At 26.2% G+C, this 26,858-nt stretch overlaps 1 protein-coding gene across 2 annotated transcripts in view; it reads right to left on the bottom strand.

Moving 5' to 3' along the window:
* LOC122269039 (uncharacterized) overlaps nt 1–22,883 on the bottom strand; it is a 34,510-nt gene extending 11,627 nt beyond the window's left edge. Inside the window, exons 1-16 of one of the 2 annotated variants that reach the window (XM_087167701.1) lie at nt 22,743–22,883; nt 21,702–21,719; nt 19,180–19,194; nt 19,064–19,078; nt 18,039–18,053; nt 15,546–15,560; nt 13,192–13,206; nt 12,397–12,414; nt 8,786–8,800; nt 8,578–8,592; nt 6,486–6,503; nt 4,458–4,472; nt 4,256–4,273; nt 3,601–3,615; nt 3,386–3,400; nt 696–713 (exon numbers count right to left, since the gene is read on the bottom strand). In XM_087167701.1, the coding sequence (XP_087023827.1) occupies nt 696–713; nt 3,386–3,400; nt 3,601–3,615; nt 4,256–4,273; nt 4,458–4,472; nt 6,486–6,503; nt 8,578–8,592; nt 8,786–8,800; nt 12,397–12,414; nt 13,192–13,206; nt 15,546–15,560; nt 18,039–18,053; nt 19,064–19,078; nt 19,180–19,194; nt 21,702–21,719; nt 22,743–22,803 (301 nt within the window). In that variant the 5' untranslated portion in view covers nt 22,804–22,883. The remainder of the gene's footprint in view (nt 1–695; nt 714–3,385; nt 3,401–3,600; nt 3,616–4,255; nt 4,274–4,457; nt 4,473–6,485; nt 6,504–8,577; nt 8,593–8,785; nt 8,801–12,396; nt 12,415–13,191; nt 13,207–15,545; nt 15,561–18,038; nt 18,054–19,063; nt 19,079–19,179; nt 19,195–21,701; nt 21,720–22,742) is intronic. The other variant, XM_087167702.1, reaches the window with a different exon arrangement.
* Between the last annotated feature and the right edge of the window lie 3,975 nt (nt 22,884–26,858).

Raw genomic sequence — 26,858 nt, 5'->3', positions numbered from 1 at the left:
AAGGATAGCTGGATTTAAAAAATAATCAAATGCAATCGAAGAAAAATTGAACTGAGGAATACAAAATATAAGAAGAATGTGCATAATGCTACTGTACAACAAGAAGTTTTGAAAAAGAAGCAATTTTTCTTCTTAAACAATATACAACGATAACATTATATTGTGTTATAGCTCACTTTGAAAACATATTTAATCTCTCTTCAAATTTCTTCACATTATAAGAAATGTAGTTTTAATACATTTTTTTACATAGTTTGTTTAAATAATCTACTGGCTTAAAAAACAATAGCAATGAAATTGCTATTGTTTTTTTAATTATGCCAATTGGATGTTTTTTCCTTAAACTTCGAATTAAAAGCTATACGATCTAATGAAAAAGTAAATATCTCAAATGTTTGTATCACTACATTGTCGTTGCAAATAAGGCAAACTGCCTTACTCTTATGTGCAACAAAAAAATAAAGATTTGACCACTATTTTTGAAAAAATCGCACTCTTCCTCAACTCTTCGTTTTTTATTATCAAGACTCAGTATCATGCACTCATTCAAAAACGGGCCATTAAAATGCTATCACTGGGCCACCTTGGCCCGCGAGTCGCCAGTTGAAGACCTCTACTTTAGAGCAACGAGATGATAACATTTCTAGTGTATTTTTTGTCGTTATTATTAATATTATCTTAATATTATTACTTACCTCCAAGAAGATCTTTAACTGTAAAATAAAAATCAAGCTTAAAACCAGTATGATCAAAGCGTCATTTTAGATACCAGTGAAGCTTCTACAATTGTTCAATGCAATATTTAATTATTGATAATCACTATGCAATGACAAGGGAAAAAAATGCTGGAAAAGCTTTATTATTATACATAATAAAACATTATTATACATAATAAAACATTATTAAACATAATAAAATATTATTATACATAATAAATGCAGTTTGTATTTTTGGTTATGAAAATTAAACGCTAGCCTTGTAAAGCATTTATTTCAAACAAAAACTTAATTCATTCCAATTAAGTGACTAACTCATATCTACGAAGCAGCTCCATAATTTTTACCTTGTTTGGAAAAATGATAATAAATAATCTTGTTTTGGAAAATCATAAAATAAAACTTAAAGAAGAGAACTTAATCATAGAAATCAGTTTTCGTTAGGACGCAAAACAGTAGTTAAATTTTTCAAGAAAAAACTAGTAAATTGCTTAAATTCTTAAAATATTACATTTAACACAGAATAAACAATGTTCAAAAACGAACATTTCGTTTTTATAAACATTATAAAAATTTGTGGGAAAATGAAGAAAAAAATATTTTAATTTTTATATATAAACAAAAAATATATCAGAGATATAAAATATATATATCTAACTCGGTATACAACTATTGATTTTCTACATAATATTAACTCAAATGAAACAGTTTTAAAAAAGAATACAAGAAACAAGGTTTTTGAACATGGAATATCAGGATATGGTAAAATTTATCGTATCTCTCACTCTACAAAAACACTAAAAAGCTCGGAAATTTTTACCGAAGTGATTTGGTACAGACTTTGGTAAAATTAACAATTTAATAAAATAGGGCTTTATAATGTGGGATCAATGTATTAAAGTTTGTTAATTTTATCACGATACCTTTATAAAGAATTCAATTAATATTATTGCATTATAATCTTTATATATATTTGAAGGAAAACAATAAAGAAAGTAGAGGAGGAGAAGAATCATTTAACAGCGCACAATCTAAATTTGTTCCAGAAAGTAATGCAGTTAAACTCCCAAAACTAAGTATAAATAAATTTTACGGAGAAACAACATTATGGCTTGAATTTTGGAATCAATTTGAAATCGCGATCCATGAAAACGAAAGTTTAACTGAGATACAAAAATTTACTTATTTAAAAACCTTACTGGGTGGAATTGCATTAAATGCTATTAAAGGGTTTGCTTTGACTAAAGAAAATTATATGAAAAGTATAGAATTGTTAAAAGATAGATTTGGGCGCGAAGATTTAGTGATTAATAGTCATATGAATCGTCTATTAAATCTTGATCCCGTAAAAAATTCTAGTGATATTAGAGCATTACGGAATTTATATGATAATTTAGAAGTAAACATTAGATCTTTAGAAAGCTTAAATGTAGTCTCTGGAACATATGGACACTTATTATGCCCTATATTATTAAAACTAATACCAGAAGATTTAACTTTAGAATACAACCGCAAACGAAAATCAGAATTTAATGTTTCGGAATTAATTCAATTTATTAAGGAAGAAATTCAAGTACGCGAATCATCTACATTATTCCATAATAATGCTAAGAAAAATAAACACTATAATTATTATAATTCCAGGGAAGTAATAAATAACAAAAAACAGTTCAGATCGAATATTCCCACAGCTTCAGCATTGGCTACTAATGTAAAATTTAATTGTGTATTTTGTAAATCAGAACATGATTCATTTATCTGTGAAAAAATGTCGGTTTCTGAAAAAAGAGATAGATTAATGCGCGAAGGTCGTTGCTTTAAATGTTTCCGTAAATCACATTTAAGTTCACAATGTAGGAGTAAATTTAGTCCTTGTAAAAAATGTAATAGTGGATCTCATCACGAAATAATTTGTTTTGGAATTCCGAAAACTCAAAACGAAAGTTCGCAAGAAACCGCAGAGATTTTTTTCAATATTAAATACGATGATATGATCTTAGATCTCGGAGTTTCAATCATAACATCGTATTTAATATTGGCGCCCCACGTTGGGCGCCAATATTAAATACGGTGATATGATCTCTCAGATCTCGGGGTTTCAATCATTACAAACGCCTTTTAACATAAAATATTTTTAATAACAAGAAGGATGATGATGATGGTACAGTGAACTGATTAGAAGCTAAATTTTACATTACTGCGCAGAGCGCCATCTATTGAGCTTTAGAAATTATAATTAATATGGAGAAATAATATTAACAACCTTAGAGCATGGTATAGAACTATTTTTTCTGCTAAATATACATTTCAGTTTTGTATTTTTTAACTAAATGTCCTGTAAAGAGAATTATAATTTTCAAAACCATAATTTTCGGTTAACTGTAACATTATAAAAAATGCCACATAAATGGTTTAAATGCCGCATATTTTGGTTGTATTGACCAGAATTAAATTTTGTTTAGCCAAAAATGTCATTATCATACAGTACGATACTTAAGCCATAACTTCCGGACACAAATAGTTCTGAAATTATCTGAGCTACGCAAGGACAAACACACAAACTTTGTTCTTTATTATTTTTGAATGATTATAGCCATATCAGTGCAAATCACAAAGTGTTTCGTTAAATCACTTGGATTTTTAAAAAGAACTAACTAAAAGAAACTTACGCAGTGCAGCAAGATCTGTAAATAGATAAAAAAATCATAATAAAGAATATTATTTGCAGAAAACGATAAAATTTTAATTGACAATAGGAAAATGTTTTCTACAATAGCATTTTTAATCTAAATTCTGGAACATGGGCAAAAAAATATTTCCAAATAGTTAAACAGTATATTTCTCAAATACAACAAATGATCGAAAAAATAGGAATGAATTTTACCTCCTTCGCTAAGATCTAAAAATATAAAACAATTAATCATTAATCATTTATATAATTCTATTGCATTTCAATTGAATTAAAGTGTATTTTTTTTTTAAATTTTATGATATGATTTGTAGTTTATAAATTTATGTATTAAGTATATATATATATAAGTTCAAAATGAAGAATAAATCAAAGAAAAATTATAGACATATGAAACTTATGAGTTCATCTAATGAGTTCTGTTTACTTGCAGCTTAAGCGCAATAAATGAAACTTATTGTTTTTCCTAACTTTCTTCGTGTTTTCTTGTATTTATATATATATATATATATATATATATATATATATATATATATATATATATATATATATATATATATATATATATATATATATATATATATATATATATATATATAAAGTAAGTTAAGTACCTAGATATTTTCCTGCACATTTTTGCACAGAAAACACATTTTTAATTTTTACAATAAAAAATTTATAATCAAATATTATAAATATTTGGCAATAATTTCATCAATCATAAATTTTCATCAAATAAATGTTATCCAAAATGTCTAAAAATAAAGAATTTTAAAATACTATGCCTTACTTAAACTTGAACACATTCAATATTATATATTAGTTATAATTTTTAATTAAACATGCTTACTGTCTAGAGCATCACCAACTAGAAGAAAAATAGATGCATGCATATAGTCAAAATTCTGAATTTTTCATTGCTTAAAAACAAACTTAAGAGATGATTGAAGTATCTTTGAAAATACATTGTGTACAGAATTAATATATAGATTCTATAGAATAATTAAAAAATATTTTATCTATAGTGTATAAAATAATGTAAAAAATAATACCTGTTGGATTCAGATCTAGAAAAATTAACAAATAGATGAGTTTATATTAGCAACATTGTATAAATAATAAATAATCTACAATGTAAAGTTATATCATTTTTAATTTTAGCTGCACTTTTTCAATAGAAGTATTTTTACCACTGCAGGACCATCTGTAGGTGTTTGACCGATGCAAGATAGGCCCACAGTATCATACATAAGACGAGGATTTCCGACTTAAGTGTTTGCTATCTTGTTGTAAGTTGTTAGTTATTTGTATTATTTGATTTTGATTTATAAACGATACTAAATGTCTGTTGTCGGTTATAATTGCGAATGATGTTTCAGACGTTTAACCTTCAATGTGCTCTTTGTCTTCTGAGTTTTTTTATTTGGATCCAGAATATATAAACAAGTAAACTTATGCGCGCTTTCAGCTTTTTCCAGAGTATAAGTGATTTCGATACGAGAATTATTGCTTTCAGGATTTTTGTTTATATTTTGACGTAGTGGAAACGGATGGAAGGTCTATTGGATGAAGATATTGGATTGGAAAAGTAAATTTAACTGAATAAGCGGTTTATATGCCCTGTTTAAAGATATCATGACAAAATTATCACAGTTAAAGTTTATAACCTATTTCGGAGCCATATTTTATTGTTAATTTTATCAAAATCATTACTGAGAATTTTGGTGAGCACATAGATCTAGAAACACTGTAAAATTTCCCATATTCTGGTAAATTTGTTCATAGTTTTTTCAGTATATTTAGATGCTAACAATGATAATAAGCATTAGATTTAAACCTATATGATTTTATATGAAGGATTGATGATTTTATCTGAATTTTCATATAAAAATAGAGATTAAACCTGCGTAAAGAGATTAAACCTTGCACAAAAATTTTAAAGTTTTACACAAATTGTATCTAATTAAAAATACATTAAAAAAACTTCTTTTTTAATTTTTTTAGTTTTAATTTACAAATGAATGATTCGATAAAATTAGGAAAACAAAATTTTAATCAAAAAGACAAAATATTAATATAAATATACATTTGTTTCCCCTTAAAAGAGCATAAATCATTAAAAAAAAATTATGACCATTAAACATAAAAATAGTGATTTATCATATTAAATAGGGTCATTGATCGACACAATATAACAATTAAACAATGTTTTGAATTATTAATTAGATTCTTTGATAAATTATTTCTCGATTTGTGTGATGGATTTTTTTATTTATTTGATTTATTATTAACTAGATTCTTTGATTTATTTGATTTATTATAAACTAGATTCTTTGATTTATTTGATTTGCTATAACTGGATTCTTTGATTTATTTGATTTATTATTAAATAGATTCTGTGCTTTATTTGATTCATTATTAACTAGATTCTTTGACTTTTTAATTTTTAATTAGATTCTTAGATTACTCTGCTTGTCCTTCATAAATAACAGGACGAAAAGCATTGCTAATAAAAAATAGCACTCTGAGCGCTTTTCACCTCGTGGTGGATTTATAAATGCACATTTTGAGAGAGTTTTTCCCCCAATAAGACGTCTCCAAATTCATAAACATGAGATAGATAATATGGTAAGATACAACAGAAGAAAGATAGTAAGATGAATAGCAAATTTTTATCAGAATCTTCATATGCCATTAAATCCTTGAACTCATAATCAATGCATTTTTATTTTTAAAAAACTACTTCGATACATTTCTTAAAAAATCCATAGTTATTCTTTTAGCTCAACTTATAATTTTTCTTGATTTTATACGAAAATTTCTCAACAATGAGGTTATTAATGTTTTTAGCGGCAGAAATATAGTTCCCCAAAAGCACTTTAACATTGCTTTCTCTAACTTATAATTTTTAAAAAAAGATAAAATTTCTGCCTTTTTAAAAAAAATGGATTTAATAAACTAATAAACAGTTAAAGGTTGTGGATAACTCGATAAAACTAATTCAGTTATCAATATAAAAATAATTCAAAATTATCGTTATAATATTATTTACTATAAAAGTTTTATATAATATTACTCACCTTTAAGCAGTTGTTTAACTAAAAAAAATCAAGCATTTAATGCATCTTAGTGTACAGACTTATAATAATATTATTTGCATTACATAAATAGCTCATGCAGAGTAATATAAATAGCTTGTTTTAATCTATAATGTTTATTTATAATGTATATTGTATTACAATTAAATATGACTTAAATATACTGCGAAATACTATTATTGACAACAGTTAACTTTAATTGATGTACAGTACTATAATTAGCGATATTAACCAGTATAAGTAATATTATACTATAAATAATATTATCTCATAAGTATTATGCAAATAAAAGTAATTACCAAGCATAAATATATCTGTATCGGAATTCCTGATCACCTGATATGTTTCGTGTACAAGATATTTTTATGTTTCATTTTCTGAAAAGTATAAAACCTTTTTCTACAAACTGACATTTCAGAATTTTACCCACACCTTCACCACATGCACTTTGCCACTCCATACTAACCAAGGAATAATTCTCACTACTCCTAGCTTTACTAGATCACAGTCCAAAGTGTGAAAATGACTCTTTGTACAACATTCAATAGATAACACCATTAAAACTAGCATAAAAATGCTTGTTCTCAATTGACAGCAACCATTCGCAGTATTCGAGTGATCAATTCTCTATTATACAAAAATGGCATTTGCAATCAATTGCTTTGGGAATTATCATGCATTTGCAACGGATCACATTCCTGCTAAATGCAGAAAGTGACCAGAGTTTAATGATAAGGTCCTTTATTGTAATAATATTTGCATCTGCCTAAGTAACGTTCCCACCTCATTCCTTCAACTCCTAGACCTTCTTCCATTAGTTCTCCCTGAGAAGCATGTTTTTTTCTTTCTTTTTTTAATGTGGAAGCAGGATGTTTACCTGCTTTAAATAAAGGTTTCTTTCATTTCAAAGGTTTATTTGTTCTCATAAATTCTAAGAACTAACAAGCACAGGTTAATTCATTGTACTCATTGAAGATAATAACCATTCGCAAAAATAATATTCTTGTATATCAATTTTTTTTTGAACGGTTTGTTCATGAATTTCGACAATTGTTTTCCCACATACAATACTTTCTTTGATTAAGAAACTTTAGAGCTAGGCATTAGTAATACGTTTAAAATTGAAATATATTATGTTTTATGTTTCATTGATTTATGCTTCATTGAATTAGAGAGGCTGTGATCCTTTCAGTATTGTGTTAGGGATGCAGCCCACGAATGCTGGATTTATTAGGGAATGTTGTAGGCATGAATGAAAAAATTACTGCCGGTATGATTTTTTTAATCCACTAAAAATGCTCGACTTTTTGACGTAAATGGAGCCTTATGAGAGTTTAATGCAATTTTTTAATGTATAGTTTATTACTGTCAGTTTTAGACACGTTATAGTAATGCAAGATATAAAAACACATTAATTACAAAGTAGCGGGATGGGTTATTTAAAATAATCACTACGTAAAATCTACAACTGAATCTGAAATAAATTGAGGGAATACGTTAATTAACATCCGTTTATTTTACAATTTAAATAAGTAATTAAGCTATGATAAATATTGATTAATATAGTGTATTTTTCCGTATGCATGTATGAGGATATATATAATATGAATTTTGCGAGCCATTTTTAAAGAGACCACATAAAGTGACAAAGTGACCACCTTTATATATGGACCATTTCAGACGGTACCGAAGTTGGTCAATTTAAGCAGGTTCCTCGGCACTTTTTAAAATCTTTCTCTTTTCTACATTAGATGTAAAAGGGTGATATGTTATTTTGCTCAAAAAATTCCTTTTTTAAATAAATAAACGCTTGGGTTTAATTTTTAAAAATAATTCTAATTTCTTTACAATTTTTTTGCCATATTTTTAGTTGTAGCGCAAATATATATGTAACGCAAATATTTATATAATTTTTAATACACTAAAAAAATATGCAAAATAAGCACACAATTAAGACCCTTTTTCAGTTTCCTTTTTATTATTATAACAATTTGAAACAACCGAAAACTATCGCATTATTCGAAAGCATGTGAAATTTTGAAGTACGAAAATAATAAAATAAATATTATCTTACGTAAAGCTTGTAGATCTGAAACAGTTGAAAAGATTTTATAATTAATTGAAATGAAAATGCTGTAAGGTTTAATAGAATATGATAATAAAAATCATTTTATTTCTTATTATGACACTTCTGTTTTCATAGAAAAATATTTAAATATCAATTGATTATATTTATCAAAACAATTACAAAGAAATTTAAAAATTATAAATTAATTTCTTACCTAAGCTGCCAAGATCTAAAAATTAGAAACACATCAGATATTTCATTAATAATAATTTAGACTCAGTTTATTAAAAGCATTGGGAATAACTAAAAATTTACGTACTGAATGAGAAAAATATATTAGTATCTATCGTTTTTAAAGCAATTTCTTTCAAGGCATAAAATCAATGTTTAATATACTTTAAAGTTACATTAGTATATAATTATTTGAAATTTTCCATAGGCTCTGAAAACAATTCCTGATAATTTAGTAATTATGATTTTGAATTACCTTCAGATATATATATATATATATATATATATATATATATATATATATATATATATATACACTACCGGTCAAAAGTTTGCGAAAATTTTGAAATCTACAAAAAAAAGTTCTAAATTCAAATGTTCATAGAACTGCGAAAAATCATTCAAATGGCATGAAAATTTGATATGTTCTAATGTGAACTCTTTACAGTTAGTTACATATGATCAAATTGCAATACTTTGTTTTTTGCGAACTGAATCCACCTTTTCATCATGAGTTGTTTCTATGGTGAAAAAAGTTTTTAAGTTTGAACACTTGCCAAACTTGCAAAAAATTTTTTTTGTACTTTCTGTTAATAGAAAATAGTTATTTGAACAGTTCTATGTAAGTCCTCAAAATTTCAAATCGATTTGATTTTTTTTGACGAAGTTATAGAATTTTAAAAAACATGTGTACTTTTCTCGATTTTTAAGCATTCCACATTTGCGGTCCTTTGGTCTATACATCTTCGACCAAAGAACTTTTTAATTTTAATGTTTTCTATATTTTCAAATAATTAATATTGATTATAAAACAAATATTCTTATTTATTATTGTAATTATTGTTACTACAAGGAACTTATTATGAATATAATTAAAACAATATCTCATAGATGTCACATTTCATCTAAAATTTGTTTGTTCTTGCAAACGATGCTCTGATATTTGAATCGAAGTCAGTTATGGGACATTTTACAACAGGAATGGAACTCTATATCACTTGAAGTGATTAATGGTTTATTAGAACGAATGCTATGCATATGTAAGGCTATAATAAAAGCAAAAGGTGGATGGTTCGAGGAATCTAAGATTTAAATGTTAATTTATTTAATTACAAAATACGAATAAGAATATGTTAAATATTTGACCTGTTGTAAATAAAATAGTTTAATAAAAATGCAAATTTTTTATACTATTGTTATTATTTTTTTAGAATTATTTATGTAATTATTGTTATAACTTTTTAATTTAATTTAATATAAAGTAAAAATATCACAACAAAACTAATACAGGTAAGCAATAAATATAAACAATAAATATAAACAATAATAATTACAATAATGAATAAGAGTATTTGTTTTATGATAAATATTAATTATTTGAAAATATAGAAACATAAAAATTAAAAAGTTCTTTGATAGAAGATGTATAGACCAGAAGACTGCATATGTGGAATGCTCAAAAATCGAGAGAAGTACACATGTTTTTCAAAATTCTATAACTTCGTCAAAAAAAATCGAATCGATTTGAAATTTTGAGGGCTTACATAGAACTGTTCAAATAACTATTTTCTATTAACAGAAAGTACAAAAAATATTTTTTGCAAGTTTGGCAAGTGTTCAAACTTAACAACTTTTTTCACCATAAAAACAATCCGTGATGAAAAGCTGGATTCAGTTCGCAAAAAACAAAGTATTGCAATTTGATCATATGTAACTAACAGTAGAGGGTTCACTTCAGAACATATCAAATTTTCATGCCATTTGAATGATTTTTCGCAGTTCTATGAACATTTGAGTTTAGGCCTTTTCTTTGCAGATTTAAAAATTTTCGCAAACTTTTGACCGGTAGTGTATATATATATATTAAAATATTAGTTAACAGAAATGTTTTGTTCAAATTCAAAATTATTATTGAATAAAATTATTGAAAACAAATTTATATGAAAAACATTTATTATTTAAAAATCTCTGCTGACCGAAGAGAATTTCCGATATTTAATTTTTTTCCCGCCGCCAATTAAAGCACGTTTGTTTGTTTGTTTCGACTGCTAACTTTGTAAAATGAAATATATACCGTTAAAAAGAATGTTTCAAGGTTTAACTTTATTAATACAGTGAGAGCTAAATTGATTACTGCATTTATATACTAATTGTACTATCAACGTGGTTGTCAAATATTGATAAGTTTTTATAGTTTTTAATATTTTATATAATAAGTTATATTTAATAAGTTATATTTACATTATTAATTGAATAATTATTATTGACATTGCAAGATGATAAGCATTCCATATCTTTTCTCATTTCATAAACAGGATTCCTATATACTCTCTGATTCATAACCTTTTCCCTATAACCCTTCAAGTTCTCTAAAAAGTATAATACACATCTTTAACTTTGTTTTTGTTTTTTTTGTTCGTAGGGGGCAAAATAAAACTTGCTATAAATATGCTTTCATAACATGCGAAAATGGAAAATTATAATTAAATAAAAGATTGGAAAAATAATAGTTTTTTTTGTTTCAATAATACACCTTTTAAGAAATTGATTTTATGAAAAGTGGTCTTAATTTTATTAGAAAATAATTTTAGCTTGCTTTGATAGTGTAATGATTCCGTGTTTACAAATTTTATTTAAAAAGCACCTGGTTTTATGACCCAGTGATTTTATTAGTGGTGGTATCCTCTATATTAGTGTTTTAATGATGACACTATGCACAAATACTAGTAAAAATAATAATAGTTTGAGTATTAGATAAGTATTTGCGTAGCAAAAAGATTCGTTGTGAGGCGGTACAAAATTCCCTCAAACATAAATCATGATACATCACCGCAAAAGCTTTACATACGTAAGTATTATTTAATAATAACATAGAACATATGTAAGGATTATGCATTCTACAGAAAGTATATATTTTCTTAAAAAATATTTATCATTAACAATCAAGGTTCAAAAACAGCTAAACAAAACTTCATTTGTATTTTCTAAAATTTTGTATTTGGAAAAAGTATTTAAAAAAATGAAAAGATAAGAAAGAAACAAATAAATAAAAAATAATTGTTCAAAAGGAGCAAACAGTTATGTTTTTTCATGTTATTAATATTTATAATATGTATGTTACAAGTTTGCAAATAAAGTACAATTAAAATACTTATAGACGTTGTAACGTTGAGAAAAAAGCATAATAACATGATTATACCTTGAAGAAATTATGTCACAAATAGCAACGTCTGATTACTGTAAAAACTACAATTAATAATAAATAGTTTACGAATGTGACAGTAAAATATTAAATGCATGCATAAAAGAAAATATTTTTCAATACCCTTATTTAGTAAAAAATAAAATAAATGCTTTAATATTTTCTAGTTAAATCAAAGATAAATAGAAAATTATGGTGATTAACAAGCTATTACATTTTGTTTTCTAAGTATTTTTTAGACAAAATTTACTAGAACTAATTATCTTTTCAAATGAATTAATATTTAATAGTACTAAAAATACCGTTATCAAAGATTTTTTTACTTCAAAATATTCAGTTGATCACGATACTAAGTTACTAGATAATAATTTGCTCCCAAACAAACAACTTACTTGTCAGAAGATGATCAACTAAAAGAGAAGTAAAATATTAAATAAATATTAACTTCCTAAATCATAAATAAAAGGTTATCAATGATTCATACAACTTGCATATTGTGAACTTTAAAAATAACTATTTATATCATTCACGATTACGAGATTTATTTACGATAACAAGACTGAATTTATTGAATTCTTCAAATGATATAAAATGACTAGTCGATTAATAAAGGATAAACAAATGTTGAGAAAACACTAAAAAAATTCTCAGAACGTTATAACAATTAGCTATGAACACTTGAACTTATACAGTTTTCAATGACTGTTGGAAAAATATTATTTTTCTAATGAATTTTACATCATTTACAAAAAGAAATAGAAAAATCAACTTTTCGATATTAATGCGCTTATAAAAGAGTAGAACTTTTCTCTGCGCTTAATTAGTTTCAGGCAAACGTTAAAAGTACAAATTACACAACTGAGAAATGTTTTAACCTAGGAAAACTGTATTTTTGATTTGAAACACGATTGATGTGATTTGGTTTTAAATTGAAGTGCTAACTTAAGCAAGTGATTATTAACTACATTTATTATTGAATTTGCTTCCAATTTTTAATTGCATTTTCTTTTTGTTTGTTTGTCATTATTTCATAATAAAGCATGCATGTAATCAAAACATACTTTACAGATTTAACTAAAATTATTTAAATATGGTTACATAAAAACACTCTGATATTAAAGACAATTATGGATAATTAAGCAACTTTAAATATTTTAATAATTATTTATTGGAAAACCGCTACTTACGTAATATTTGAAGATCTACATGCAAGAAATAAAGTTTCACAGTTACATTTTAATATTTAACAGGTCTTTAATTTTTTAAACAATATGAATTAAATTGTAATAACAATTTGAATTAAATTGCCTTTTTTCCCACTGATAATAAACAAGAATGCTTTTAATTATATATCAATGGTAATTACTGACACCAATTAGATTGTCATTCCTGTTATATATTTAGAAATCTCTTTTCATTTAATTTCCTTCCCAAGTTAGACGTTAATCAATCTAAAAGTGTATGCATAAAAAATGACATTTATTTATAGTATGCAAATAATTCAGTTTAAAATCAATATCTAAATTTATCAAGCATTAATTTAAATTATTTTTAAAGAATACAGTAAATCACTATTCTACAACAACAGTGCGACAGCGATTGATTAAGCAAATTTCAAATTTTTAAAATTTACAGTTCAACACTTTATTTTCATTACAAACTTAGTGTTCATCAAATAATTTTTTAAACATTTAAAATCCATAGCTTATTGTCTTCTAAATTGACTTTCAGAATTTTCATTTTAAAATTACTGTAAAATAACCAGCATGTCTATTCAATTAACAAAAAAGTTTACGGTAAAGAACATTTCTTACTGTTACGGTTTTGAAGCCACTAATAACTAATCTGGTTAAAAATTTATAGTTTTGTATTCTTGGTTTTCTAACCATATTTTCAGAAACATTTTTTATGATTTGAAGCCATGCTAGTTGTAAATGGTAAAAAAAAACATTTACAACTAGTATGGTTTCAAGACCGTCGAGTTAAACTTTTCATTTGGTTATGGGTGTTAGAGTTAGATTCTGGTTGAGTTGAGTTTTATCAAATAAACCGTGAAACGTAGTTTAATTAGTTTATCTGGTTGTTTAATCTATCGCAAGATAGGAGAAATACTAGATTTTTTTTGTATTAAGCACCTTTGGTTCTCCCATCTATGAGTGAATACGAGTATCTGAAAACTCTTGAAACTCTGGAAACATGTGTTGAAGGAAAAAGAAGAAATATTGTAATATTAACGGTGGAATTCAAACTGCCGTTCTATCGTTATGAGATTAAAAGATTAACTTTCTCGGCGTTAATATGTACTCAGCTGCAGAGAACAAAATGACTTCCTGATCTCGGTCCAGTGAGATCGATAAAATTATTGATACTTAACCGTATTCGGCGAAAAACATTTAATAAATGGTTTTTCTCGCAGTTAACAGTGTAAATACCATCGTATTTATGGTTATTTGACTGTATTGTTTATATAATTACAATATAACATAAAAACACTTAAAAATAAAAATACATAAATAAATGTAAAAATAGTTAAAATTTAATAAACCGATATTTTTTGCAAAAAAAATTCAAATTGAGGAAAAAGTAACTAATTGGGTTTTAAAATTGAAAAAGCTTAGTTATCCGCTCCAAAGTTACAAATACTGACAGCATTCTTCCTTACTTGGCTGCAATGAGATGATAAAAACGAAAACTCAATCTTACCAAACTACTGTCAAGACTACTTTCTTACCGAAATGGAAATTTTACACGCACAAGTAACTGTAACATTTAGTTAATAAATTTAGTATGAAAACGCTAGCTAAAATCAGTTCATTGCTTAGATTACATGTTGTTCGGGAAGTTTCTTAATGTTAATGATTTGGTAGCCAAATATTTCGCTATGACTATTGTATAATGTCTCCTCAAATTCATAGTAGTCAATATTGTATTATTATAGGTTGAAAAGTTATTTTGTCAGTATTCTATTATTATAAGTTGAAAAAAACAATACCAATTCTATAATATGGAGTATCCCAAAGTAACTGCAAAACTGTTCCTCAATGAAAGCCCAGTAAGCCATCCAGTATGAGAAAATATTTCCCATTATTTTGCACTCAAACATTTTTGTACATTTTGTACAAAACCATTCTCCGTTGCTTCTAAACACATTTTCCGTACTTCATTTCGCAGAATGAGTTATCTTGTAGTCTTGTCAGTGTATGTGAGGGGATGGGGTCAGGCTTGCCTATAACGATACATAAATGTAGGTGAAGTTAACTTTTGCTAAGGAATGGCAGCGAAATGTGATCCAAAGACCTATCTACTAAAATTTGTTTAAGGCACGTCCAAAGGAGTCAACTGTTAAACAGCACTTAAATATCCCTCAAAAAAGGCAATATTATTCCTATATAGTAGTTTTGTTTAATTTTATTTTAGCCTATTGATATGCCTAAATCAAAACTATTGTAAGTTCGATTAATGATTCGGTTAATTGAAAAAGAAACTCAACTACCTAAGTGTCACTTAAAATAATACATTTGAAACTATTTTTATATCTTACCTCCTTTGCCACTAGCTGTAAAATTTTATTAGAACATTTAAAACTAAAATAATCTTTAAGAAAGTTATCAATTAAATTAAATTAGGAAAAATTGAATGAAAAATGATAAACTCTAATCGCTCTTTTAATATCCAAATTTTCATACTCGTACTTGCTAAATCTAAACCTTATAAAGATTTCAAACTAAATCTTATACAAAGTATGCTACGTATTTTTTTTTTCTTTTAGATAGTTACTTAAAAATAAAAATAAAAATTTGTTTATAATTTACTTGATGTCATTAATTTTCACAAGTTAAGTAAATAAATCAAGTACACATTTTGTAAAATATGACATAACTATATATTTTAGAAATATTTCAATAAATATTTTTTTAAAAATACTTCATTGAATAAATATTCATATTTGCTGAAATAAAATGTTGAAATCATGTAATTTTTAATGAAATAAAATGAAAGTAACTATGATATTGTGCAATAAAATAAGCAAAACTGGTAAGAAAAAAAGGTAATGTATTGATTAAAGTAACATATTTGCATTTAATTTACTTTTACCATTTCCACCTGGAAGTATTGACAAATAATGTATTATAAACAGGAATTTGTTACTGAACTAATTGCTAGAAAAGTCTATACAATACAAAAGGTTATAAACTATCTTTATAACTATCTTTTATTTTATCAAAATGGCAAATTATATGTAATGTTAATATGGCTTTGTCTTTTTATATATAATATGTCTTTTTATGGATCTCATCATCTCAATAAACAAAACAGTTGCTAAAAAAGATGATTTATTTTGGTACCTATCTCTCTACCTACAAAAACTAAACGTAAGAAACATTCAAAGAGTTTAAAACGCCAGGATAATTAATTTTTACTCAAAAACTCACTAGATGTGATTTATAAAATTATAAGGAAATAAAACAATTGACTGAATTGTTATCTATGAGACATAAAATAAGCAGCATATTAGAGAAAAGAAGTTTTACTTATAATACGCACTATTTTACATATGAACCACTATTTCATACATATTGCAGACGGTATTTGCTTAAAGTAATTGTTGAAAAGTAAGTAAATGATGAAACAAGCTTTTATTTAATGTACAGTGCGCAAAGATCCGGACCACGCTAAATAATTTTTGATCTAATAACCGGATCTTCACGTTTTAGGACTCAATCTTCATGACTCAAAACGGTAACGTCAAATATGTTAATTTATAATTGCCGCCGATATTTTAAGTTACAAAATCAGACACAAAAACGTACTTTCGCGGAATAAACATAATTTTTTTTGACGGAATCTGATTTCTGACTCCCGAAAAGGAGGGGGCAGCCGCAATATGGGAAATATTGTCCCAATAGTTTGGACAGGATAGAGCTCCTAAGTTTGGATATCTAATTGTCAATTTTACTTTTCGCGTATTTCGCTATTTCTCAAGTTGTTCTGCGAATGACAAAATGTTTGCACAAATTATAAAATTCAAATTCAAGACGATTCCGTGCAAAATATAGTTTTTAGTAAATATTTATTATTTCATACTATTTTATTTAATAATGGTAAAACCTTTTTGAAATGTAGCGTATACAAATTTTAACATCATTTTAAAGAATCTAATCTTACGAGGCCAAATACAAAATTTGAGCGAAATTGGTCGAAAGGTTCTTGAGAAATCGAATTTTAAGCATCTAACAATTTTGAAATTCAATTTCTTAGAAACTATTTAAAACGATTTTGCTCAAATTGATTTTGACAAGTTAAATAATATTCTTACAATTCAAAATTTCGTCGGTCATTATTAAATAAAATAATAAAAAATAATGAATATTTACTAAAAGTTATATTTTGCATGAAATTATCGTTGGATAAACGAATTTTATAATTGTGAGCAAAAATTTATAATTCGTGTAAAAAGTTCTCGAGATATAGCTAAATATGAAAAAAGTAAAGTTACCATATAGATGTCCAAACTTTGGAGCGCTCCCCTGACCAAACTATTGGGACCATATATCCCAGATTGTGGCGATTCCCTATATTTTGGGAGTCAGATATCCAAATCCGTCAAGAAAAAATATGTTTATGTCAAAGAAAGTACGTTTTTTTGTCCGAGTTCGTAACTTAAAATATCGTCTGCACTTATTAGCATATTTGAAATTACCCCTTTGAACCATTAAGATTGAGTCCAAAAATGTGAAGATCCAATCATTAGATCAAAAATTATTCAGAGTGGTTTGTTTTTTTCGAGCACTGTACAATTTGTTATCTTGAAAATCACAAAAACTCATAAAACTTTAACTACTAACACAAAAAAAGGGTAACACAACAAGAAGATCAAGTAATTTCATATGCATTTTATTAAATGTAATGACAGTTTCTTATGCATTGAATTAAATTTCATTTAATGCATGAGAAAATGACATGACATAAATCTGAATATCTAAATAAGAAAACCGTTGTTAACAAAAATAATTTATTTGTGAAAAAAACTTACTCCCACTCTTTCCACCTACAAAAATTAAACGTTAGAAAACTTCAATGAAGTGTAAAACTTACTTTAGACGTACAAGGTCTAAAATTATCCTGCCTTTATTTTAAAAATTTTTGAATTACCTTTTATACAAAGGTCTACTAAAAGTGTTTATGTCGTAATAGTTAGTGTGGAAGTAGTAGTAGATCACAAAAATAGAAATTTTTGATTATTTCCCTAAACCTTGAGAAAAGAAAGTTTTGCGTAAAAAATAATTAAAAAAACGTTTTTAATAGTTTTACATAAAGAACATAACCTGAGAATTTCAAAAATAAAAAAAAATTGCTCGTAAAAAAATCTTTTTAAGAACATTTATTTTACATGATAAGATGAGAAAGATTTATTTTACATGCTTACAAATTTAATAATTAAAATGTTTTAACTAACCTGACAACTAATATAAACAATCTAATTAACTCAGTTCTCAATTAATGGCTGTTAAAATAAAATAATAAACTTAAATTATTTGAATATTTTAAATATCATTCTAAGAGCCATGGAGGCTCAGGGGATAGAGCACTCACCACCCAATGAGGTGACCCGAGTTCGAATCCCAGCAATGGCTGATCTATTCCGCACCTGGCTCGCATCAAACACAGTGATGACGTAAAATTTAGTAAGTGGTAGACGATCATGGGTTAGAGTCCTCTTGCCATCAGGCTTATCATGTTAGTTTTTCTTGGTTTTCCTCACCATGTAACGTAAATGCTGGTTAGTTCCATCAAAAAATCCTCCACGAAGACAAACTTCTCCCGATACATGATCTAGGAGTTCCCTTGTCTTCTGAATTGGGTTCAAAATTGCAAGACTACGGAGTTAAGCAATGGTAACCGTAAACTCAAAATTGAGTCGGCTGTTCAACAATGGTTATAAAAAAAATATCATCCTAAATAAAATCTTCTAAGATTTTTTGCCTTTCTGTTCGAAAAAGTGAAGAAGATCGTTTTTACAACTGAAGTAAAAAAAACGGTAAATTTAATATAACTTACCTCCCGAACTACCACCTATGATGAGTTATAAAAATGAAAATAAAAAATACACTTCAAAAAGTATTTTATTTATTTAAAACATTAGTATGGTATAATTGTAATAACAAAAAACTTGCCTGTTGGATATGGAGCTATAAGATATATTAATAAATTACATAGTTTTTAACATTTGTTTTGGTTGAAAAAGTTAAGTTAATTAATATGTAATAAAATAAGGTAAATAACTAATATTTAATAAAATAAGGCAATTACATAATAATAGTATAATAAAATAATGTAAATAAATCTATCTAAGCTAGAAAGCGGAATGTGGAACCACCGTTTTTGGATATAGAACTTCACGTTAAATTTTATTTTGCTAAAAACTAGAAGGCTCTGAAATTCAAAATTACAAACGTGAAAAGAAAATTGTGCAATGAGTGCGATGAAAGATTAAAAATTAGTATCTGAAAATTATTACGAGAATTATTTACTGTTGCAATAAAAAATATCACGCGTGTTCCACTGTACAGCTCATAAAAATGCAATTACAGAGCTGAAATTTGTGCTGAAAGTTGGATTTTCTTTTCTAAATTCAATTTGTTCGAAATTTAGAGCAATTTTTAGTGGGTTTTTTTATGATATTTTCATTTTTTTGTCTCAAATAACGACTAGTTATCGATTCAAAAGTAATAAAAAGTACATTTGGCAAAAAAAAGTTTTAGAGTAAGAGATCAGACGATGTCAAATATAAATCTTAACATTTTTATCGAAATTTTTAAAAATATAAGAGGTTCAAGAAAGATAAATAATTTATACAATTTCAGCTGTTATATGATATAAATGTATCGTTATACATTGTTAACACAAGTAAGATTATTTATTTACTTATTATTATCGTTTTAGTGTCTTATTAAATCTTAGTGTCTGATATTATTATATTTTTTATAATGTAATTACTTATAATTTGTTACTTCTTATTGCGTCAAACATTCTGTATTCATAAGTTCTGTATTCTGTAATATAATTTTTTCAAGTACATTTAATCATTTTTTAAATCTTGCTATCCATTTACTTCCATACGAATAATATATTAACGAAATGCGCTTACATAAAATTAAAGTGTTTAGATAAATTTTATCCAAAAGGATACTTTTTCTGGACTTTTAAAAAAGCAATGCTGAATGAGAATTAACCAATGGATAGGTTAAGGGATCAAAAGGAGGCGAAAGCTCCTAGCTTATTAAAATAATATAATTACCGATTGTTGTTTTTTTCCTGTTATTAAGTTAAAACCGGTAGTTACCAGTGGTTTTCACAGTATATTATCAACCACTAAAGTTAAAAGGCCAACAGGAAATAGCATAAAAGTTGAATATAGCCTTAATCCTTGTTACAATGTCATAACCTTGGTTTTCCTGTATATAAGTGTCTTATAAAACCAAAGCACATTGCGAACTCGAAATCATAGCAAAAAAGACCGTTATTTTCAGTAATTAACACATTTTTGTTATATTTATGAACAAAATTCAGCAGAACTTGCTAGCGATATTTCGAGTAACTATTTTTTTTTTTTTTTTTTTTGCTTGCTGAGTATAAGCCTGATTCAAATTTTAAATGAATGGGGCATTTTATAATAATTTATACATTCACCTCGCGGTGTAACCTACTACACATTATCCAATTGGTTCCATTAGTAAGAAGGACTGAGTTCTACGTTAGAATACGGTGTTTTCCATTGAACCAGAAAATACATAAGTTTTTCATTGAATTTCAATAACAAAATAGTTCAGTTAATAATAATAAGGGTCGGATATGAATAGAAATAATTGGTTTGATATAATAGCATCATTAATTTTCATTTTAAGTCAAGTTAAACTGCAAAAAAAGGATTGGTTATTCCTTTTGTTTTATTGTGTGTTTGTTTAAGAAAGTTGGTTACAATTTACAAAATATCACCAGTTAATTTCACGAAATTAAACTTATAACTCACTTTTCGTTAAATTTATTATTTCTTTATTTGTGGGTTTTTTATCACAGAAAACAATTAGGAATGTAAACTCAAACAAAATAAAATTCATTTACTTAAGTAAAACAAAAATTGTAATTGGTTTGTAAAAAACAATAGTAATACAAAGCTTCCCTTTTATTAAGTTTTTAAACAGACTTTTTAAGACAAATTTCTCAAAAAATTAAAAACAGCATGCGCATTTGGTCTTTTTTAAGCAAGGTAAAATTTTTACAAAGATTATAACATTTATTTTTTAAACCTTTTAAAAAGGAAGTAGAAAAAAAAAGTTGCAAGTTAATATAAATGTGTAAAAAATACCTAATTCTAATGATTCAGTATAAAAAATACAAAAATATACACGATTTGCTAATCTAGTAAAATAACATATATTTAATTGATAATTATCTGTAAAATTAGCAAACTATAATATTTTTGTGTGTGAGAATGTTAGTGAGTCTTGAACCTTTCGAGTTTTAACTTTTATAAAAAGTTTTAAGTTTTCTTTATGAAGCGAATGGTCTAGAAATTTCGCATAAATTACTAAGTATATTTTTTACAAAGGTTTTTATTTTCTGAAATTCTATGTCGTTGAAATTATTTCAATTTATTTACAACAGTAATGAGAAATAAAAAAAATGCATTACTTACCACTTTGGATCATACTAGCTGCAAAAAATGCCTTTTTGTATCAAAGATGCTAACATTACTCTTAATTTTTCAATCAAAACGAAGATTTTTTCTATGTCCATTAGATAAGTTAGAATATCTTTTAAGCTTACTACTAGATTTAGTTAAAAGATTCTAGTATCTCAACAGATATCCGTTTGCAGTCGAAAAACACTCAGATCAAATTTTAATTACTTAAGAAAAAATAAAATTTAAAAATTAAATTTTAAATATGATTAAAAAAAACATCAAATTTGTTGAAATAAAGAACCCATAAAAAATTCCTTTAAACAAATTTTAATCTTTCAATCTTACTTGTTCAAGAGATAGACGTTAACTAGTACAGATGATGTTTTAACATACACAATCAGATGAAAAACGTATTTTGTTTGAAAAAAATAAACATTCCATTTTTATTAACGTAAAAACATTAAAAAAAAACTTAATCTGGAAAATATGGTTCAAATATAATTTATTTAGGTAATGAGTCAAAATTCTATCTCCCATTATTTATTTTACCTCTTGATTATTTTTCTATAGCTATTAAACTATCAAAGTAACTCAAAAAAATTTTAAACACACATATAAGTTAGTATATCCAGATTCAACTCTACTGAAACCGAACAATTGCTCTTTTAAAAGAGTAGCTCAAAACGGTTAATTTGTTTCAGTATGATACTTAGTTCATGTATAACTTTTGGAGCGATAAAATAGATAATATTCTTATTTAAAAAGTTAGCAACATGATACTATAATATTTTTTTTATACTTCTGTCATATTAATACTAACAGCAGACTATTTTTAAATCTATTTATAGTTAGCTTTATTGTAAAGGAATATAGTTCGAAGAATATGTCGCATTAAGCTAATCCTTGGAGTTATTGCTATAGTTAAATAATTGAACTTTATTTCCCTCGACAGCAATTAAATATTCTATATAAATATAGGTAAGCTTCATAAGAAAACTCTTAATAATATTATTTTCAAAATCATTGTATTGATATAAAATAAAATGCATTTACCACAAAATAATCCGATAACCAATGTTATCAGAAATAAAGATTCGACTTTGAAATGGGCCATAGTTTAGCGTAAACACTAGCAAAAATCTTTTCAAATAAAGTTTTAAATGAGTTCGTTTTCCATTATATACAGTACACGATTCTGGATGTGTCAATAACTCAATTAGTTTTATTTTAAAATAGAGTAATTCACTTAGTTCCTGTAATTTCACAACCCACACTTATTACAAAACCTCACATAAGTGGGGATTGCTTTAATTGTATGTCAGACATTCTCGCCATTATAATTTAAACTGTTTAAACTGTTGTGTTTAAGAAAAATTAGCTTAAGTGAACTGAATTAAATAATGTGTATGAACATTGCTTAATACTTTCATTAAAATAAAAAAAGTATTGCGAATAAAACCAGATATTGATAATTATTATAAATTATTTTAAATTGATTATAAAAATATTATTTTTATATTCTCTTAAAGACAAAACTTTCGATTTTAAAACATTTCCCTCATTGATGTGATGAACAAATATAAAAAGTTAAAATAAAAATTTAGTCGCGTTTTTCTTCTTCTTTTTTTTAAAGGAAAGATTTCACAGGAAAGTCTTGCAAGATTTAATAGGCCCTTTTGCTAAATGAAATGATCATAGATCATAAAATGTCCAAGGCATATCTTACACAGAAAAATTCCCCACTTGGATGCTTGTAGCTCATGCAAGCGAAAAGGCAGTGGCAACAATTATCCTTTAAACTAAATTGTCGCCCAGATGTTTCGTTTTTTTTTCTTTTCTTCTTTTTTTACAGAAATATTAAAAAGAGGTAAAATCTTATTACGAGTCGCACTACTTAATTATATTATATATATATATATATATATATATATATATATATATATATATATATAAATGACGAAAAAAGAGAAAATTTCTAGTTTCTTGATTGATAATTTTCTCATATGCAATTCGGGAAATCCGTGACTAAAAATAATTTATAACTAATCAGCAACAACATCCAATATTTTACTTAATTATTAATATTATTCAAAAAAATTTCATTAATTTCTAAAAACAACCATCGAATTAAAATGCTGTACTTTAAACTCCCCTTTTATTAATTATAAACTTTGAATAATCCAGTATAACATATCATTACATTGCAAATCCAGTTTTCGGGGCAATTCAAAGTAGCACACTTGTGAAATGCGGCTCGTTACTTTAGCAAGAAGACGCTTTAAAAATATATCCCATCACCCTCTAATAACGCTTTAATGTCATATTTTGTGAACTAAAAATTTAGTTAAAATAAATAGTTATAAAAAAGTTTTTAATCAAGATATTTGTAAGTACATAAAATTCGTTCTCTCTCCTTACTCTATATGTTCCTACTAGTTTTTTATTTTTTATTTTTGATGATTTTTTTGTGATTTTTACTTGATAAAGTTTTGTTTGTAAATCCATTTCTTTCTTGCATTCTGTATGCTTCTTACACTGCTGTATTCATACCTGTTGTTTTGACTATATACACATAATATTAGAAAGCATTATTTATTAGATGTCATCAAGTGAACTTTTTTGTTAATTTTTAATTTTTTTTTCATTTCTTCTCTTGTTTGTTTGCAAATTTTATCTTACACACCCACGCACGCACACACACAGTCCGATTTTAAGTTTCCGTCGGACTAGCGTTAAAAAAAGTGGGATATCATAAAATCGGGGTAAAATAAAAATTGAAGATAATTTTTCTTAAAACTGAAACTTTGAATTGATGAAGTTCTAGAAAAAATATGTAATCTTAGCAATTTTCTTATGATGCAATTGTAACACTATCTCTCGCAATACTTACACTGGTTATTGCTAGTAAATATTTCAGTTTTATGCTTTCGAGCTCTTGCTATGTTGAGGGCATATTCTCCGTTATTTATTGCTGAATTACATAACTTTTATCATTATCATCGGGAACAGGTATCAAATCAGAAGAGATTGAAGAAATTGAAAAGTAAGGGAAGGTGTGTTGCAGTTGAAATCGTCTCTGCAATCGAAATCGATACGTGTTATTGACTTAAGAAGATATTCAGACATGCAATTTGACGGGCAATTTTATTCCGAAAGGCCAATGTTCCCGGTGGATGCCGAAAAATATTTAACAGCGAGGAGCTTTATTAAACCCATTTGTAATGCACTTTAGTCGACACTGTCCAGTGCTGCAGAAATCCAATTCTAACAATTATTTCTGCTTCAGAAGCATCTTGCAGGTAATCGGAATCAAGAAAAGAGATGATTACCTGACTAGTTGTTTAACGTAACGTTCTCTAATTGATTGCATAATTCCAAGATTCAAAGGTTGAAGCTTGCTGGAAAAAAATAACATTCGCAAATTTTGCAATTTAAACACTTCTTGAGTTACCATTCCCATTCCTTGTTCATCCCACCACCCTTCTGATTTTGATTCAAGGGAGAAATCCCTTCACACACACAAAAGGATCATAAAATGGGGCAGAAATAATGTCAGAAAAATTACAAACAGCTAAGAGACAAGTCCCTCTAAAACAATAAAAAATTATAAAATTTGAAAGTTTTTCAAAAAATAATTACTTTGATAGCTAATAAAAGCTTATAAAGTGGGTTTTTCTTAGAAAGGGTTACTTAAAATCCTGGATAATATAACAATATCGGTATAGGTTATTTTCATGAACCAACAGAAAATGACGTGGAAACAGGGATAACATACAAAACAGACAACGTATAACAGGGGTTCCAGTGTATATATATATATATATATATATATATATATATATATATATATATATATATATATATATATATATATATATATATATATATATATATATATATATATATATATATATATATATATATATATATATATATATATATATATATATATATATATATATATATATATATATATATATATATATATATATATATAGTACATTGCTTCATTATTTCTCTTTTTGTAGACTTTCAGAAATATCTCAGATGATAATCTACTAACTGTATTTCTTTTTTTTTCAAAAATATATTTCATATGCCAGCATATTGCGTTGTAAAAGTACATTTTTACAGTCCTGTGAAAAGATAGTAGAAAATATTTTTTATCAATTGTTCTAAGCAATTGTTGGAAATGTTATTTTTGTTGAATATTAATGAAATGGAGTTTTCTACTGCTTTTTTATTTGCTATGAGTACTATTAATATTATGCTGTTTCTAATAGTTGTCAAATATTATACTATAAGTGCTAATGTAGGTACTGAAGTAAAAGAATTTTCATGCAAGTTATGGAATGGAGAAAATTGTTTGATTGTGGAAAGTTTTAATCATTTGGCTTCTATCAATAGTATCATGCCTAATAATACGGATTACAGTTAATAATTATTTTTGAAGGAATAAACTTTATAAAAGCGGTTTCTCTTAGCTTAATTAAAGAAAGGTATCAGTTAGGATAATAAATAAAATAATATTTTACTTACTTTCACTCATCTTAAATAGAGGATTACTACCAGTACCAAATTTACAAAGAAGAGAAATTTTTGAAAAACATTAAGCTCAATTATTTTTTATTGTTATTTATTTATATATAATTCTGAATGTCTTAAGGTGACCTTAGATTAAAATGAATGAAATAATATTGATAATAAAATGAAAAAATAATTCAATTTAAAAACAAAATTATATTGTTCTGAACAAGGAAGTAACAAATCAAATCAGGGCTCGAAAAACCGCCCGTCCATCCGTCCTCGGCGGTCAAAAATTCCCCGCGGACAACAAATTTCTCGAATACAGCGTCCGCGCGGACGGCCATTTTCCCGTTAATGTTCGTGATACATTTTCAATTTTTGTTATCTTACAAGAGCGCCTCACTTCTAAAATGACCCTCTAATCTCGAAATACAGCAACATACTGTTCATGATGGAATTGATGTTTTCTCTGTCTGGGAATACTGCAGCGGTTGAAAGGGGCTTTTCAGCAATGAACTTACAAAAAAAAAAAAAAAAGCATTACTTACTGGTTTTTAAAAGCGTTAAACGCATTTATGAACATCTACCTAAATGGAAAACCTCTTGATTGTGGAACTGGCAAACGTCATATTTGATTCATTT

The sequence above is a fragment of the Parasteatoda tepidariorum genome, chromosome 7, assembly GCF_982258835.1.
Source record: "Parasteatoda tepidariorum strain Cologne lab strain chromosome 7, Ptep-v5.0, whole genome shotgun sequence".
NCBI classification, from domain to species: Eukaryota; Metazoa; Arthropoda; class Arachnida; order Araneae; family Theridiidae; genus Parasteatoda; species Parasteatoda tepidariorum.
Note: the sequence above shows the minus strand (reverse complement) of the source record. Positions and strands in the feature narration are given on the sequence as shown.